General features: G+C 37.5%; 1 protein-coding gene across 2 annotated transcripts in view; it reads right to left on the minus strand.

Moving 5' to 3' along the window:
- LOC150088199 (2-oxoglutarate dehydrogenase complex component E1-like) overlaps positions 1–14,652 on the minus strand; it is a 497,346-nt gene extending 482,694 nt beyond the window's left edge. For both annotated transcript variants that reach the window (XM_090370615.1, XM_090370616.1), the window contains exon 1: positions 14,201–14,652. In XM_090370615.1, the coding sequence (XP_090226741.1) occupies positions 14,201–14,446 (246 nt within the window). In that variant the 5' untranslated portion in view covers positions 14,447–14,652. The remainder of the gene's footprint in view (positions 1–14,200) is intronic.
- Between the last annotated feature and the right edge of the window lie 274 nt (positions 14,653–14,926).

Consider the following 14,926-nt stretch of genomic DNA (forward strand, 5'->3'; position numbering starts at 1 on the left):
TCGTGGAATGTGATCTGGTATATAGTATGTAAAAGAGGGGTGACAGGTATTTTCACCCTCGAAATAAGAGATCGCAAACCACTACTGTGAAGTTGCAGGCACTTTATACGGTACCCGCGTAAGATCTTAAAAATGCAATCCTAAGCACCTGGAAAATATGAGATATAAGCAATAGATGTTGTCCCGTTGCTATGGGGGGGGGAAGGCAGGTCTCAGATGTGAGGCATGCTCTTGGGCTTGTAGAGCACATCTGTCCAAGGTAGCCATTGTTGGTGAGGTCAGCTCTTGCCTTAGAAACTTTGATGCACCTGGCTTCCATGGAGCTGGAATGGCTCCAAGATCGAGAGAGTAGTGTGCACGCAGCGCTGTACAGGTGGCATGCACTGACCTGTAGTTTGCGAACTGACCACCATTCCGTGTATTTGTCTGTAGAGTCACCAAACTTTACAACACTGCCGGACAAGCACAAATCAAGGATGGTACAGATATCTTGTGTAGATAGAGATGTTCTCCAACATATGAACTGTCAAAACAAGTTGCCCATTTGCTAACACCCCTAGTAGGAAATACAAGTCAATCTCAAACAGTGAGGAATTCCTACACCTCATCAAGCATCTCACAGTTCCCGAAGGCAAGGTAACAGCATCCTTTGACGTCATCTCTTTATTTACTTCCATACCTGTTCAACAGGTCTTTGTATGTGCCAGGCAACTTTTGGAGAATGACACCAGCTTACCGGACAGAACATCTCTATCTACAGAAGATATCTGTACTGCTGTTGAATTGTGCTACTCTGGCAGTGTCATCACGTTTGGTGTCTCTCTCTACAGACAAATACATGGAATGGCTATGGGTGTCCTGTCAGCTGCGTCGCTGCTAACATTGCGATGGAGCAATTGGAGGATCGCATATTCCTTAACCCACCAGTATCGGTCTCCCTCTGGTGCCAGTATGTCGGCAACATCTTCACCATCATCCCTCGAGGTTCAGAAGCACAGTTACTACAATGCCTCAACTCCCTATCCCCCTTCATGGAATTTACTGAATTTATTTCTTAGTTATGGAACCCAGTGCCACAGGCCTCTTCTATTTTAATTGCAGCCTGAATACAGTACTGTCAAAAAAAAGACATTTCTCGATTTATGTGGTAAATGAGTTCTTGAAAAGTGCTGCATCAATTTAACTAATTTTCTGTTGAAATTAGGGAGATGGGGATACCAGAAGTAGACCAAATTCAAACTGAGATTTAAATGATTTTAAGATGACTGAAAAGAAGCTGGAAGAGAAATTGATTAAGCTTAAAGTAAATAAGACATGTGGGGTAATAGAAGATATCCAATTAAACTAAAAGAAGCAGCAAAAGTTAAGAAAAACTGTAATCATAATTATGAAAGCATCCTTGGATTCAAAGACATGTGGGGTAATAGAAGATATCCAATTAAACTAAAAGAAGCAGCAAAAGTTAAGAAAAACCTGTAATCATAATTATGAAAGCATCCTTGGATTCAAAGATGTCTGCAAACGTTTTCCTATACACAAAGGAACTCATTCTCCTATTTAACAGATCAAAGGGCCTTCATCCTTTGATCTCCTTTTTTAACAGATGTTTAGAGACCTGTAAACTTGACATGTTTTCCAAGGTAAATAAGAGTCAGTGGCTAAAGAAGAATTGCAGAATTATCTTGACAGGAATGGAGTTAATCATAGCGTGTATTTGTTAAAGAGATCTTTTTTGTCTGACCAATCTCATTAGTTACTGATTAGTTCATCTGATTAGGTAATCCCAAACCAAATAAATGCAAAAATTAATTTTGACATTGTATGCTTCAATTTCAGTAATTTTTTGATACTGCTAAGGCTGAATGGGCAAGTGACCGGATGGGTGAAAAGGGTTTTTTTTTTTTTTTTTTGGTTGATGCTGTATAACCTTGCTTTTTTGAATCATATGCCTCAACTAATGCTAAGATATAAATGGCAGCTATACAAATTGGGGCGGTGAAGCACTAGAGCAAATTATTGTCAGGGATAAAGGGATGGTTGAATGGCGGGAGACAAGAGTGTTTATTAATGGCAGCTGCTCTTCACGGACTAATGTTATGTAAACTCTGTGGTCTCTGTGGTTCAGTAAAAAGGATGAACAATAGGTGGTAATGTTAGCAATCAGAGTATGTTACGCTGACCAGAACTAGATAAATTAGGTAGGTGAGCTTAAAAATGGAACTGAGGTCTGACATTGATAAATGCAAAGTACTTCAATTGGGCAGCAACAATCCCAGAATAACATACCATTTGAGTGGTACCAAATTAAAGGTAAAAGGAGAATGAACAAGGCCAGAGAGCATTTGTGCAATCCAACATGAAGTTCTCTGAGCAGTGCAGGCAAGCTGCTAGGTCAGCTCATTGGGTTCTGTCAATGCTATAAAGAAATTTTGTCATCAGGTAAAAGAGGTGATTACTCATTGTATAAGGTATATGGTTATTGCACATCTGGAATACTAGATACAGGTTGGTATATTCAGATTTTAAGGCAGGTAAAGAGAATATTATTATTCATGTGGGGACTAATGACATTAAGCATACACGACCTGGCAATTTGTTAGACAAATATAGGACCATGCTGAAGAAATGCCACGAATTAGGTCATGATGTCTATGTGTCTGCAATTCTGCCCAGGTACGATATATGCTGAAAGCCTTGTGGATAAACTCAAGACTTGAAGGACTCTGCAAGGTTTTTGGGTGTAAATTTCTATCAGCTTGGCCTGCACTTGTAGGTAGAAGGAATCTATTTCCCTGAACCCTAAAGGTTCAGGGAAACTGCTAGTTTGGGGGGGGGGGGGGGGGTCAAGGGTAATATAGATATGCATTTATCTGATAATACTGAACTTTTTTTTTAAAATGGCTATCATTACTATTCTTGGATATAGGAAAACAGAAAATTTCAAGGTCATTAAATTTTTAAGGAACTATAATCAGAACTATAATCACTGGTAATTATTAGTGGAATAGTTGTGCTACCTGATAGCTTTGCAGTAGAAGTTTTCAGGATACCAAATTGTATGTAAAAATACTCACGTGTTGCTGAGTTATTTATTACTGTTATTTTCAAGGTCACAGTCATTCTACCGAGTCAGCCATTTTCATGAGATAAAAGAACTACAGCAGTGCCACCTGCTTGTTCAGTGGGATTAGAAATATGGCATAAATTGTGTAAAATTATTAAATTGCGACATCACCACTGTATAAGAGCTACCACTTCTATATAGCTGTGTAAGGCTTGGCAGATAGACAGCTTAAATCCCTAGCCCGGATAAATGGTGAGGGTTGGTATCAGGAATGGCATCCGGTCGTAAAAACTATGCAAAACAAAAGGTGATTGATGGAAAGTAGATGTGTCAGGGCTACCGAACAAAGGACAGGTCCAGTTAAAGAAGTCAGTTCAGCTAGAGATGAAGAAGGAGTTGAAATGTGTTAGAATAGGAACATTGGGACAATGAATGGAAAGAGCATGCCGACCCCATATGAACGTGGGAAGAAGGCGAGGACAGAAGAAGTTTATCTGATAATATTGGTCAAAGTAATACTTGCACATACCTCAAGAGTTCTTGTCTGTTACCGCAACAGAACATATTAGTAAGATGTTCTGAGGGCAGAAACGTTTCAAATGAATGGGCAGCTAATGCCAGGGCAGCGAGCTTGAATAACTTTATGGGGTGTGTTAGGGTAGTTAACTGTACAATGACACCAAGTCTTAATTGTTTATACAGTATTGTCAGACATGTCATCAATAAAATGAGTGAATTCGAACTGCTGGTGAAAACAAGCAATGTTGACATAATAGGGCTTACGGAAACCTGGTGCCACCTGGAGATGGGAGATGATGAGTTTCAGTACAGTATGTATAATGTATTTAGGAAGAATAGGGAAGATAGAATAGAAGGGGTGGTGGGGGAGGCATGCTTCTTATCAAAAGCAGCCTGAGCATGACAAAAGCTTTCCCGGATTCAGACGTTTTGCATACTAGTATAAAATCTGTATGGTGTGAAATAGTTGGAAGCAAAGGTATAATGAGATTGGGAGTAATCTACAGGCCAGGTGATTGTGAAGATTATGATGAGAGCCTCTAAATGCAAATGGAATGGGCAAGTAAGAGTCTTATTATGGGTGATTTTAATTTGCCTCTAATTGATTGGAGCAAATGGAAAGGAAATTACACCTGGGGGAAAAAAATTTTAAATCAACTAGATGATTACTATTTGTATCGACGTGTCAGGGAAAAGAATACTCTAAACCTCATCATCACTCAGGAACCAGTAGCAGAAAGTGATCACGGAGTTCTATGGTGGATGATGGAGAGAGAGAGAGAGAGAGAGAGAGAGAGAGAGAGAGAGAGAGAGAGAGAGAGAGAGAGAGAGAGAGCAGTAGTTAAAGGCAAAGGAATGGGTTATAATTTCAGGAAAGGAAATTACAACGGCTAAAGATGTTACATGGCCTATATTAACTGTGTAGATATCTCACAGAGAGCAAATACAATTGAATTATGGTATACCTTTAAAACATTAATTACAGAAACCTTGAATGCTGATAAACCATTAAAAAAATACTCCACGAGGAGGATTCCAAGTTGGATGAATAAGGAAGTTGCCAGATTACTTGAGCAGAAAAAGATAGCATGTTAAAGTTATAGAACAGTAAAAAGTACTGAAAAAAATTTTTCAATACTTTTTACTGTTCTATAACTTTGAAGCCTATAACAGCTACAAATTGATTTATAATAGTGCCACAGAAAAGGTTAGGCTGTCAAAAGCAGATTATGAGAAATTGCTAGAAGAGAGAGCAAAGAGGGGGAATAAGGAATTCCTCACGTACATAAATGCAAAGAAGAGAAGGCCAAACTAGATCGAACCCTTACGTAATGGATGCGGGATAGTATTAGATACCCCAGCTGAAGTTGTAGAAGATAATGAGAACGAGATTAGCTCAGTGCGAGCAAATTTTTTACAACTCCAGCTAATAAAGAAAAGTTTTTCTTAAATTTTTACCATTTTATTGACTAAATTGGCATATTAATTTATTTTCTAGAAGTAGATTTATATTCCTAGTTATGATACTTTGTTTATTTTGAACTTAGATAGAGATTTTGTGGGATATTACTTAGTATCGGTAAAACTTGCCGCCTTTGTGCAGTATCGATATGGAAAAGCATTATGTATATCTCAAACTTGATAGCGTAAAGCACAAGCTAAAACTAGATATAATACATAGCACTGTAGTAGGAATCTGTTATCTTAGTATAGTATTGGCAATTAATCAATGAAAATATATAAATCCTTTTAATTTTTATTGTTAATTAAATTGTACTTAAATGGAAATCATGCCCCAGACTAGAGCAACAAAGCAACTTGCGTAAAGTAGCAAAAGTGCTGTGGTTCGCAGGAGAACCGAAAGGGACGATTCTCCAATGCATCACAGTCTAAAAAAAATGTACAAAATGTGACATGTTTGTGGATCTCTCTCGAACAGGAGATGGTCTAGCCATGGAGGATGTCTGTGTGTGTGTGTGTGTCCTAGGTGCAGAAAATGTAAATAAATTAGGCGCCAACTCAGCATTCTGATGGGTTTCTATGAGAACTTGAAAAGTCAGGTGGATGCCCTTGAAGGAATTAAAATGGGGAACCCATCAAGTTCTCAGCTGGCCAACTCAACGTCAGAGCTCAGTCTTATGCACAGGGCAACACAGCAGCATCCTTCGCAGCAGAATGCACTGGTCACACAGGAGCTAGTTATTGTTGTGACTCAATTGTCAGGGAAACAGGAAATACATTGTGCAAAAATATTGGTGGAATAGAACCAAGGTACGCCTGCCAGGGGCAAAAGTTAATGATGTATAGCAGATATCATCTTTTAAAGGCAAAAGGATATTGTAGGCGTGAATGACGTTAAGTGTAGGAGATCTGCAGATTTACTAAACAAGTACAGGTCAATGTAGAAAAAAAAGTCGCGAGTTAGGGATAAATTTGAAGGTGTCTGCAATCGAGCCCAGACAGGATAGGAGAGAGTATATGATGAGAGCCTTGTCAATCAATTCGACCTTAGAGAGATTGTGTAGGGCTCATGGGATAGAATTTTTTCCAGCATGGTCTGTGCTTGTTAACGGGAGAGACTGCTTCTACAGGGAAGGAATACACTTAAATAGAAAGGGTACATTAATATTTGCTGATGCTATTGAGGCAATGTCAAGTGGGTCGGAAAACTGCCAGCTTGGGGGGATTCACAGACTAATAGATTAATAGTGGCTGCAGGCAGAGGAGGAAATGATTCTCGCACTACCTCTATTGGAATGAGCAGCAGCCCAGAAAGCCAGTGGCTGGGGATTTCGGGAACTGCTGGGAGTAATGAAACAAGTAAATACATGGGCTATGTTAGAGTAACTAAGTGCATGTATACTTGAATGTACACCAATGCTAGGGGTATAGAAAATAAATTTGAAGTGCTGGTTAAGACATCCAAGGTAGATATTGTTGAGATATCAGAGACATGATGCCACTCAGATATAAGGGATGCAGAATTGTAATTTGGGGAGTACAATGTGTACAGAAAGGATAGGAAGGAAGGAGGGGATGATGCTGTTAGTTAAACCCATAAAACCTAAGTAACTGCATCCAGTTGACATAGATGGACAGAGCAATGTTCAGTCAGTTTGGTGTGAAATAAGCACTAGGAAAGCAAAAATGAAGGTAGGAGTTTGTTATAGGCCTAATAACTCTGATTGGTACAATGAACAATTATACAGAGAAACAGTGTAACAGTGAAACTGGGCCAGTAAATCAGAGTCTCTTATAATGAGGGATTTTAACTTCTCAGATATAGACTGAAACTTGTGTGTTTGTCACTCACACACTAACAAGGCTTTTGTGTATTTATTGGATGATTGTTTTCTACAGCAACAGCATGTTAGAGAGGCAACAAGAGGGAGTAAAACAATTGATCCGATTATCAGCAGTGATTATTTTATACATTAAGAATTTACAGATAAAGGAACCACTAGGTGGCAATGATCACAGTGTACTGATGTGGGATTTACTTAAAAATGTAACTACCATCAGGGGTAAAGGCAACTACAGTAGTCAGAGAATTTTTAGGTTCTATACAGTGGAACCAACTGATGATGTTACCAACAGCAAATTCTAAATGGAAAGCATTCAAAGATGGAATTTTGGAGGCTACTAGCTTTTTGTTCCAACTAAAAAATACTGCTCTAGGTTTAAGCCCGAATGAATGTCAGATGAACTAATGAGACTCGTGAAAGATAAGAAAAGTGCATGGGAGCCACATAAATTGTCAGGCAGCACAGAAGCCTATGGTAGACACAAGCTAGTCTGTAATCAAATCACAAAGGAGATTAGACAAGCGAAGGCAGATTATGAAAAACCTTTGGCGAAGGATGCAAAGAAAAACAGCAAAGACTTCTTTACTTAAATAAACTCTAAAAGTCCACTTGATATCAATAGTTTGACTGTGGATGATCATTCTCAGATAGCCGCCGAACTAAATGAGTATTTTGCATCTGCATTCACACATGAGTGGGGTTACCATCCGTCCTCTTTTAACGGGATTTGTCCAGATTTTTTGTCTAAAATTTTTGTCCAGGTAGATTTTTATAAATTTGTCTAAATGTCCGGATTTTTATATTATACATTTTTTTATGCAAGCTCGATGAAAACTAATGAGTTACGTTATACTACAACGAAAACTACTGAGTTACTTTTTCAGAATAGGAGACGATTCTTCAATTCAAATTTCTGTGTTGACAATTAGGCGGAAGACTCCGACAACACTCAGTTTAGTGCATTGAGATTTTTACCAACCCATGCCTGCTTCAGAATTTACGCACATATAAATTTTATATAGTCTAGCAATACAATATTTTGGTTTAGAGAGTAGATAACGAGTGATAACTGTCGACTAAATTTGGTATACCGGTACTTATCAACGATCCAATCAAGAGGCAGACACTAGTTTATTTAATACCAAAGTTTACCGTTTTTTAAAATACTGTTTTTCACTTTAATTACAAAAAATATTTATTATCCATTTTTATACCTGTAGGTACTTTTCTGCAATTAGGTTAGTTTAGTTGTGAATATAAAAACATAACCTAGCCCTGATAAAATTTATGCTTCACTACTTACAATAAAAAATATTTATTATTATTTCAATTATAAAAATTAATATTATAAAGACTATACTTCTCCTAAAATGCCTAAAAGGAAGTGCATGTTTACAGCAGAGATGAAAAACAAATTTCCATGTTTTGTATCTGGCCGAGAGGAATGGGAAGCTGAATGTAAAGTTTGCAGAATGGGGACATATGTTTCAGTAGCCAATAAAGGAGTTGGTGATTTGAAGCATCACATTGAAACTGAGAAGCACAAAAAGCAGTTCAAGGTGAGGCCTCTTTGGGAAAGGGTACAGATTTTTTTGTCAAAGCTGTTGGTAAAATAGAATATGATCTGGCTGCTGTAGAGGGTACCTTTGCTTTTCACACTGTTAAACATCATAGTAGTTACAAATCAATGGATTGCACAACTGTCATGTTAAAAAATGTATTTTTTGATTCTGAGATAGCAAAAAGATTTTCCTGCACTAGAACCAAGACAGAAGCCATTGTAAACTTTGTACTTGCAAATCTTTTCTTAATGTTACTGTAAAAACTTTAAAAGAAAATAAAATTGCATACTGTGGGGTCACAACTGATGGAAGTACTTAATCATGGTTCTGAAAAAAATCTTCCCATTAATTATTCAGTATTTTGATGTAAATGAAGGAGGGTTACAAACAAAATTAATTGAATTACAGAAGATGCCTAACGAGACTGCAGATACCATTTCTACGTATGTTAAAAAAAAACTCTTGAAAAAAATGTATTGCATTCACTGGGGACAATTGCAATACAATGTTTGGAGGACTGAGACGAAATAAAGAAGGGAATAATGTCTTTGCAAAATTAAAGAAATTGTTGCATAACAAGACTTTGATTGGAGTGGGCTGTCCTGCACATATTTTGAACAATTGTCTTCAGAATGCCACAGAACTTTGGGAAGTTGATGTAGAGAACCTTGTTTTTAATATTTGATTTGCCAGTATTTTCATAATTATACAGTCCGGACTGAAGAGCTTAAGGAATACTGTGAGTTTGTTCAGACTGAATATAGACAGCTCCTTTCTCACAGCAAGACAAGATGGCTTTCATTATTTCCAAGCATCACAAGGCTTCTAGATATGTTTCCAGCTTTACAGGCTTATTTTCTGTCCCAAGAAAAACCTCCCATTGTGATTAAAAGGTTCTTTGAAAATGGATTTAGTGAGATTCATCTTTGGTTCATGCAATCACTTATGAGTGTATTCCATGCACCCCAGGGGCTCACATCTGGTGAGTATGGGCTTGGCACACTCAGGGTCCTCAGCTGGATACCATCATTCTTCTCTTTCTTGGTGATTCCCTTCTACCTCTCTTTCCCTCCCTCCCTCTCTCTCTCTGGGTAACTCGGGAATTTTTTTTTTTTTTTTTTTTGGCTGGTGCAGCATAAGCCTTAGGCTTTCTTGCACCATGTAGCTAATACTAACAATAATAATAATAACAATGAATTGAAAGGGAAAGTAACTCAGCTGCAGAAGTGCTAGATGTCTTAGTCTCAGTGAAAGAAATTATCTCGAAACGTATGGATCACAACTTCATGCCATTAAGAGTAAAGGAAATGCTATACAAAAAACATGATGAAGGACTTGTACTTGAACGTGAAAACTTTTCTAGTGATACAAAAAATCTGTATAGAAATTGCATGGAATATTTAGATAAGTGGCTTCACCATATGGAATCCATTTCCTGTTTTATGTGGATGAAAATGCATGCAGTACCAAGCTGGAACGATGTAGAATGTTCTATTTCCTACTTGATTGACAAAGGGGTAACAATTGATGATGTTAAGTGTTTTGACTAATTTAACAATTTGAAGAAATTTTTTGAGGGTCAAATGAATAATAAAGACTTTAAAAACATGCTTATACATGAAAAGTGGGCCAAATATTTTAGTAATTCAAAAAATATTGAATTCCATTCAGAATTGTTGAAAATTGCCCACTTTTTCTTTGCAATTCCTCCTCACAATGCAAATGTAGAGAGAGAATTCTCTCTAATGCAAAGTCAGTGAACAAAAGAAAGGACTAGGTTAAATGTCAATTCTGTAAAAGGTATTTTGTTTTTGCAGTACAATTTCAAACATATGTCATGCGTTTATTTTTACACATATTTGAGAGGCAATCCAGAGCTATTGAAAGAAATAATTTCTCAAGACAAATATGAATGTACTAATCCTAAACATAATCCTAATTCTTATAACGTAAGAACACTCATCGGTGAAGACAGGATATTAGAGCTGGAAAAGGAATTGGAAAATGTGAATTGGAATATCATCGGTTTGGCTGAAACAAGAAGAAGAAATGAATCACTTATAAGTTTACCAAGTGGAAATCTGCTGTACACCAATGGAAACAGTGAAAGAAGTGAAGGTGGAGTTGGGTTTCTGGTCCATAAAGATTTTAAAAACAACATTTTGGAATTCAAAAGTACATCACCAAGAGTGTCAAGACTAATACTCAAGATTTCTAAGAGATACAAGCTAAAGATTATAATGATTTATGCACCAACATCGAGCCATGATGATGAAGAGGTTGAAGAAATGTATACAGAAATGGAGAGTCTTCTAGATGAGCAGAAAACCCACTACACTATTATTATGGGAGACTTCAATGCTAAGGTTGGAAAAAGACAAAACAGCGCAGAAAGGAGAACAATAGGAAATTTTGGAATTGGTGAAAGAAATGAAAGAGGTGAAAGACTTGTGGAATTTGCAGAATCTCAAGGATTGTCAGTAATGAACACTTTTTTCAAGAAAAGGGTGAACAGAAAGTGGACATGGAAGAGTCCAAATGGATTAACTACTAATGAAATCGACTTCATCCTCACTAACAGAAGATATATTGTGAATGATGTTACTGTCCTGAATAAGGTAAATGTTGGAAGTGATCACAGAATGGTAAGATGTACACTTGATATAGATGTAGGAAAGGAAAGGAAAAAACTGACCCGAGTAAATAATACAAAGGTCTTGAGATAACAGAAGAGGAGAAAAAGCAGTATGTACTGGAACTTAAGAACAAGTATGAGCTTCTGCAGACTGCTGAGGACCAAGATATCGACGAGGAATATTACAACTTTTTGAAAGTGATAAAGCCCAAGAAACCTATAGGGAAAAAGAAATCCAAAGAAGAAAAAATTAGTCAAGAAACACTTGTCATGATGAACCGAAGACGACAAATGAAAAGCAAGAAAAACACTGACAGGGAGAAAATTGAGTATACTGAGTTATGCAAAGCCATTAGAAAGAGACTCAGAGAGGACATAAGAAGATTTAACGCAAGAAAAGTAGAACAAGCATTAAGGGAAAACAAAGGAATTAAATCAGCAGCCATGAGCAGTAATACAGAAAGACAAATGATACTGAAACTGAAGAATAGCGAGGGTGTACTTATAAACAGCAGAGAAGGCATAATTCAAATAGCAGAAGACTACTATAGAGAATTATACAAGGAGCAGGGGAATGATGCCAGCAGTGGGGAAGATGGATTGCAAAGTAGCAACACATACGACATACCCAATATTCTTCCTGATGAGGTAGAACATGCATTGAAGAAAATGAAGAATCAGAAAGCCCCGGGGGAAGATGAAGTTACTGTAGAGTTGTTAAAATTGGGAGGAAGAGACATAACACAAAAACTGGCAAGGCTCTTCACAAAGTGCATTAGAAAAGGTGTGACACCTAAGCAGTGGAATAATGCAATCATAGTTTTGCTGCATAAGAAAGGAGATAAATCAGAAATTGGAAATTATAGACCAATTAGCTTGCTATCCCACATCTACAAGTTGTTCACAAGGGTCATTACTAACAGATTAGACAGAATACTTGATGAGAATCAACCGAAAGAGCAAGCTGGCTTTAGGACAGGATTCTCAACTATGGATCACCTTCATGTAATATCACAGCTAATGGAGAAAGCAAATGAATATAAAACACCATTATGCCTGGCATTTGTGGATTATGAAAAGGCATTTGACTCCATACAGCATAAGGCAATGTTTCAGGCACTGGAAAGACAAGGCATTGATACCCCATATATTATGATTTTGAAGAAAATATATGAGAGTGCTACCTCCTTTATTAGACTAGATAAAGACAGTAGGAAATTTAAAATTGAGAAAGGAGTTCGACAAGGAGACACAATATCTCCGAAGCTGTTTACTGCTGCCCTTGAGGAAGCTTTCAGAAGATTAGACTGGTCGCAGAAAGGAGTCAATGTGAACGGAGAGTACCTAAACCATTTACGATTTGCAGATGACATTGTGGTCATTAGCCACGATCCCAACGAATTAGAGGAAAATCTTAATCAGTTATGCACAGCTAGTAAGGATTTTGGACTAAAGATGAATATGGCTAAAACAAAAGTAATGATGAACAAGTATGCCACAGAAAGGGAAATAAAGATTGAAGGAGCAGTAATTGAAAAGGTGGAGTCATATACTTATCTGGGACAAGTTATTAGTTGTAATAATGATAAATGGCTGGAAGTCAAGAGAAGAATAAATTTTGGATGGATAGCATTCAGGAAATATAGTCACATACTGAAGAGCAATATCCCAGTTTGTCTGAAACGTAAAATAATGAACCAATGTATACTCCCCACCATGACTTATGGAAGTGAAACTTGGGCACTCACCAAAAGAATGGAAGAGAAGCTGAGAACTACACAGCAAAGAATGGAACGAATCATATTGGGAATCAGACTGTTAGATAAGAAGAGAAACACATGGATTAGGCAACAAACTCAAGTAAAGGACATTCTTATCAAAACTAAAGAACTAAAATGGGCCTGGGCAGGACACATAGCTCGAAGACATGATGACAGATGGACTAAGAAAATAACAGAATGGTATCCAAGAGGAGCTAGAAGAAAACCTGGAAGACAAAGGCGGAGATGGATAGATGAAATTCATGAGTTTGTGGGTAGTAAATGGATGGCCAGTGCTCAAAACAGAAGGAACTGGAAAATGGCTGATGATGATGAATCCTAAACATCAGTAAATGTGGTTTACATTGTCTTTATTTTATTATTTACATAATATATTTGTCCTCTTTTTTTTTTAATCCAAGATGAACTTTTTGTCCTCTTATTTGCCCCAAAACATGTAAATGTCCTCTTTTCATGAGTGCATAAGATGGTAACCCTAGACATATATATTTGCCGAAACCTTTACTTATGTTATATTTCGCTATTCTTCCGCTGTAATTAGTGTTTTTTTTTTTTTTTTTTTTTCATATTGGAATGACAATTAATTATGAAAATTTCATACTAGTAATCAGCGAATCGATATATTGTCCAACGCAATTCCAAAACTTTAGAAAATGCTACAGGAACATTGCGAACTTCTTCGCAATGATCCGGCCTGTTCCTCTGCTCTGAAAGTGGGGCCTCCATTGTCTATGCGTTTTAACATGTAACCGGAATTGCCATTGTCATCTATGGGAGTGTCCATTCTGTATGTTACTACTCTGTGGTACAGACAGTTTACTTGATGCAGGCTCGGCTCCTCTTGCCACGGAAGGGCGCCAGGCAGCATTTGCCCATATAGGGGATGTTGTCTGGCGGCAGAGTGGCCTGACGTTACATTTCCACACACTAACACATACATATTTATTACATCTGGCCAAGGCTAACATTAAGGGATTAGTATGCCTACAGAATACATAGTTGGATGCCACCCACGACAAATACACATATATGCAGAATCATTTACTAATCACTAACTGCTTGAATCCGTCCGTTTATTGTTTTACATAGTGGCGAAACCGCAAAATCTGCCGCCGCTGTGCGGAGGGTAGGGATGAGGCTCAGACTTTGGGTTTGACATAGTTGCTGAAGAACACGTGTAGTGCCTTAGGTGAATCCCTCTGGGAGGACTAGATTGAAATTTATTTTATAGTGCTTACCCATGGATCTCTGTGGCAAGGAGTGATTTCGCCACTATGAGCAGCTCTACGTAAAACAATAAACGGTTAATTCATTTCAATGGCTCTCATGCTTACCCTATGAACACTATCTGGATCTTTCTGCCATGCTTTATACATCTCTTCAACATATACAGAAGAATTTCCATTTAAAAAAGATTCTTGCACAACACTTGTTGCACAGGTCCTATGTGTTGATTCTGTAACGGCAAATATCCTTTCACAGTTCCAATGGGTGACCCATGCTGTAACTTCATCAATTGATGCAGCACGGCGTGCCAATAACAAATGGATGTCTCTCACCAACGTCCTAACATATAACATTATGCTATATTTGTTAATTCTGTTTCTTCGGAATTTCGTTTTGTATCTTTTGAGATCAAAATATCAGAACTGCCCACGCTTAGGTTTGTATACTAATAACGAGCTTGGTTAGACCCACAGAAAAAACACGCGAATACGTCTTCGCTCTAAAATTATATCACTAATTTTTAATCATTCACTGGTAACATTCAGAAATAACACGCGCACGTTCGGTCGCACTAACTTAAAACAAATCAAGACAGCAAAGCCAGTGACGCCGTCTCGTGGCACCGTATTTCAAACTTCTCGCTAATAAATCAATAATAACCTCCCTTTATTAGCTTTCGGTCACGAGTTTTACAATACAGATTGGCAGCAGATACAAATAGGCCGGAGGTTTGTCAAAAAATATTATTTAATGAAATATGCAAAATAATCACCGTAGTGTAATAATAAATGACGACGTGTCATCATAATAACTTCGTAATCCAATTCGTTACT

The sequence above is a fragment of the Mastigoproctus giganteus genome, chromosome 3 (assembly GCF_048544385.1).
Source record: "Mastigoproctus giganteus isolate SK-2022 chromosome 3, ASM4854438v1, whole genome shotgun sequence".
Taxonomy (NCBI): domain Eukaryota; kingdom Metazoa; phylum Arthropoda; class Arachnida; order Uropygi; family Thelyphonidae; genus Mastigoproctus; species Mastigoproctus giganteus.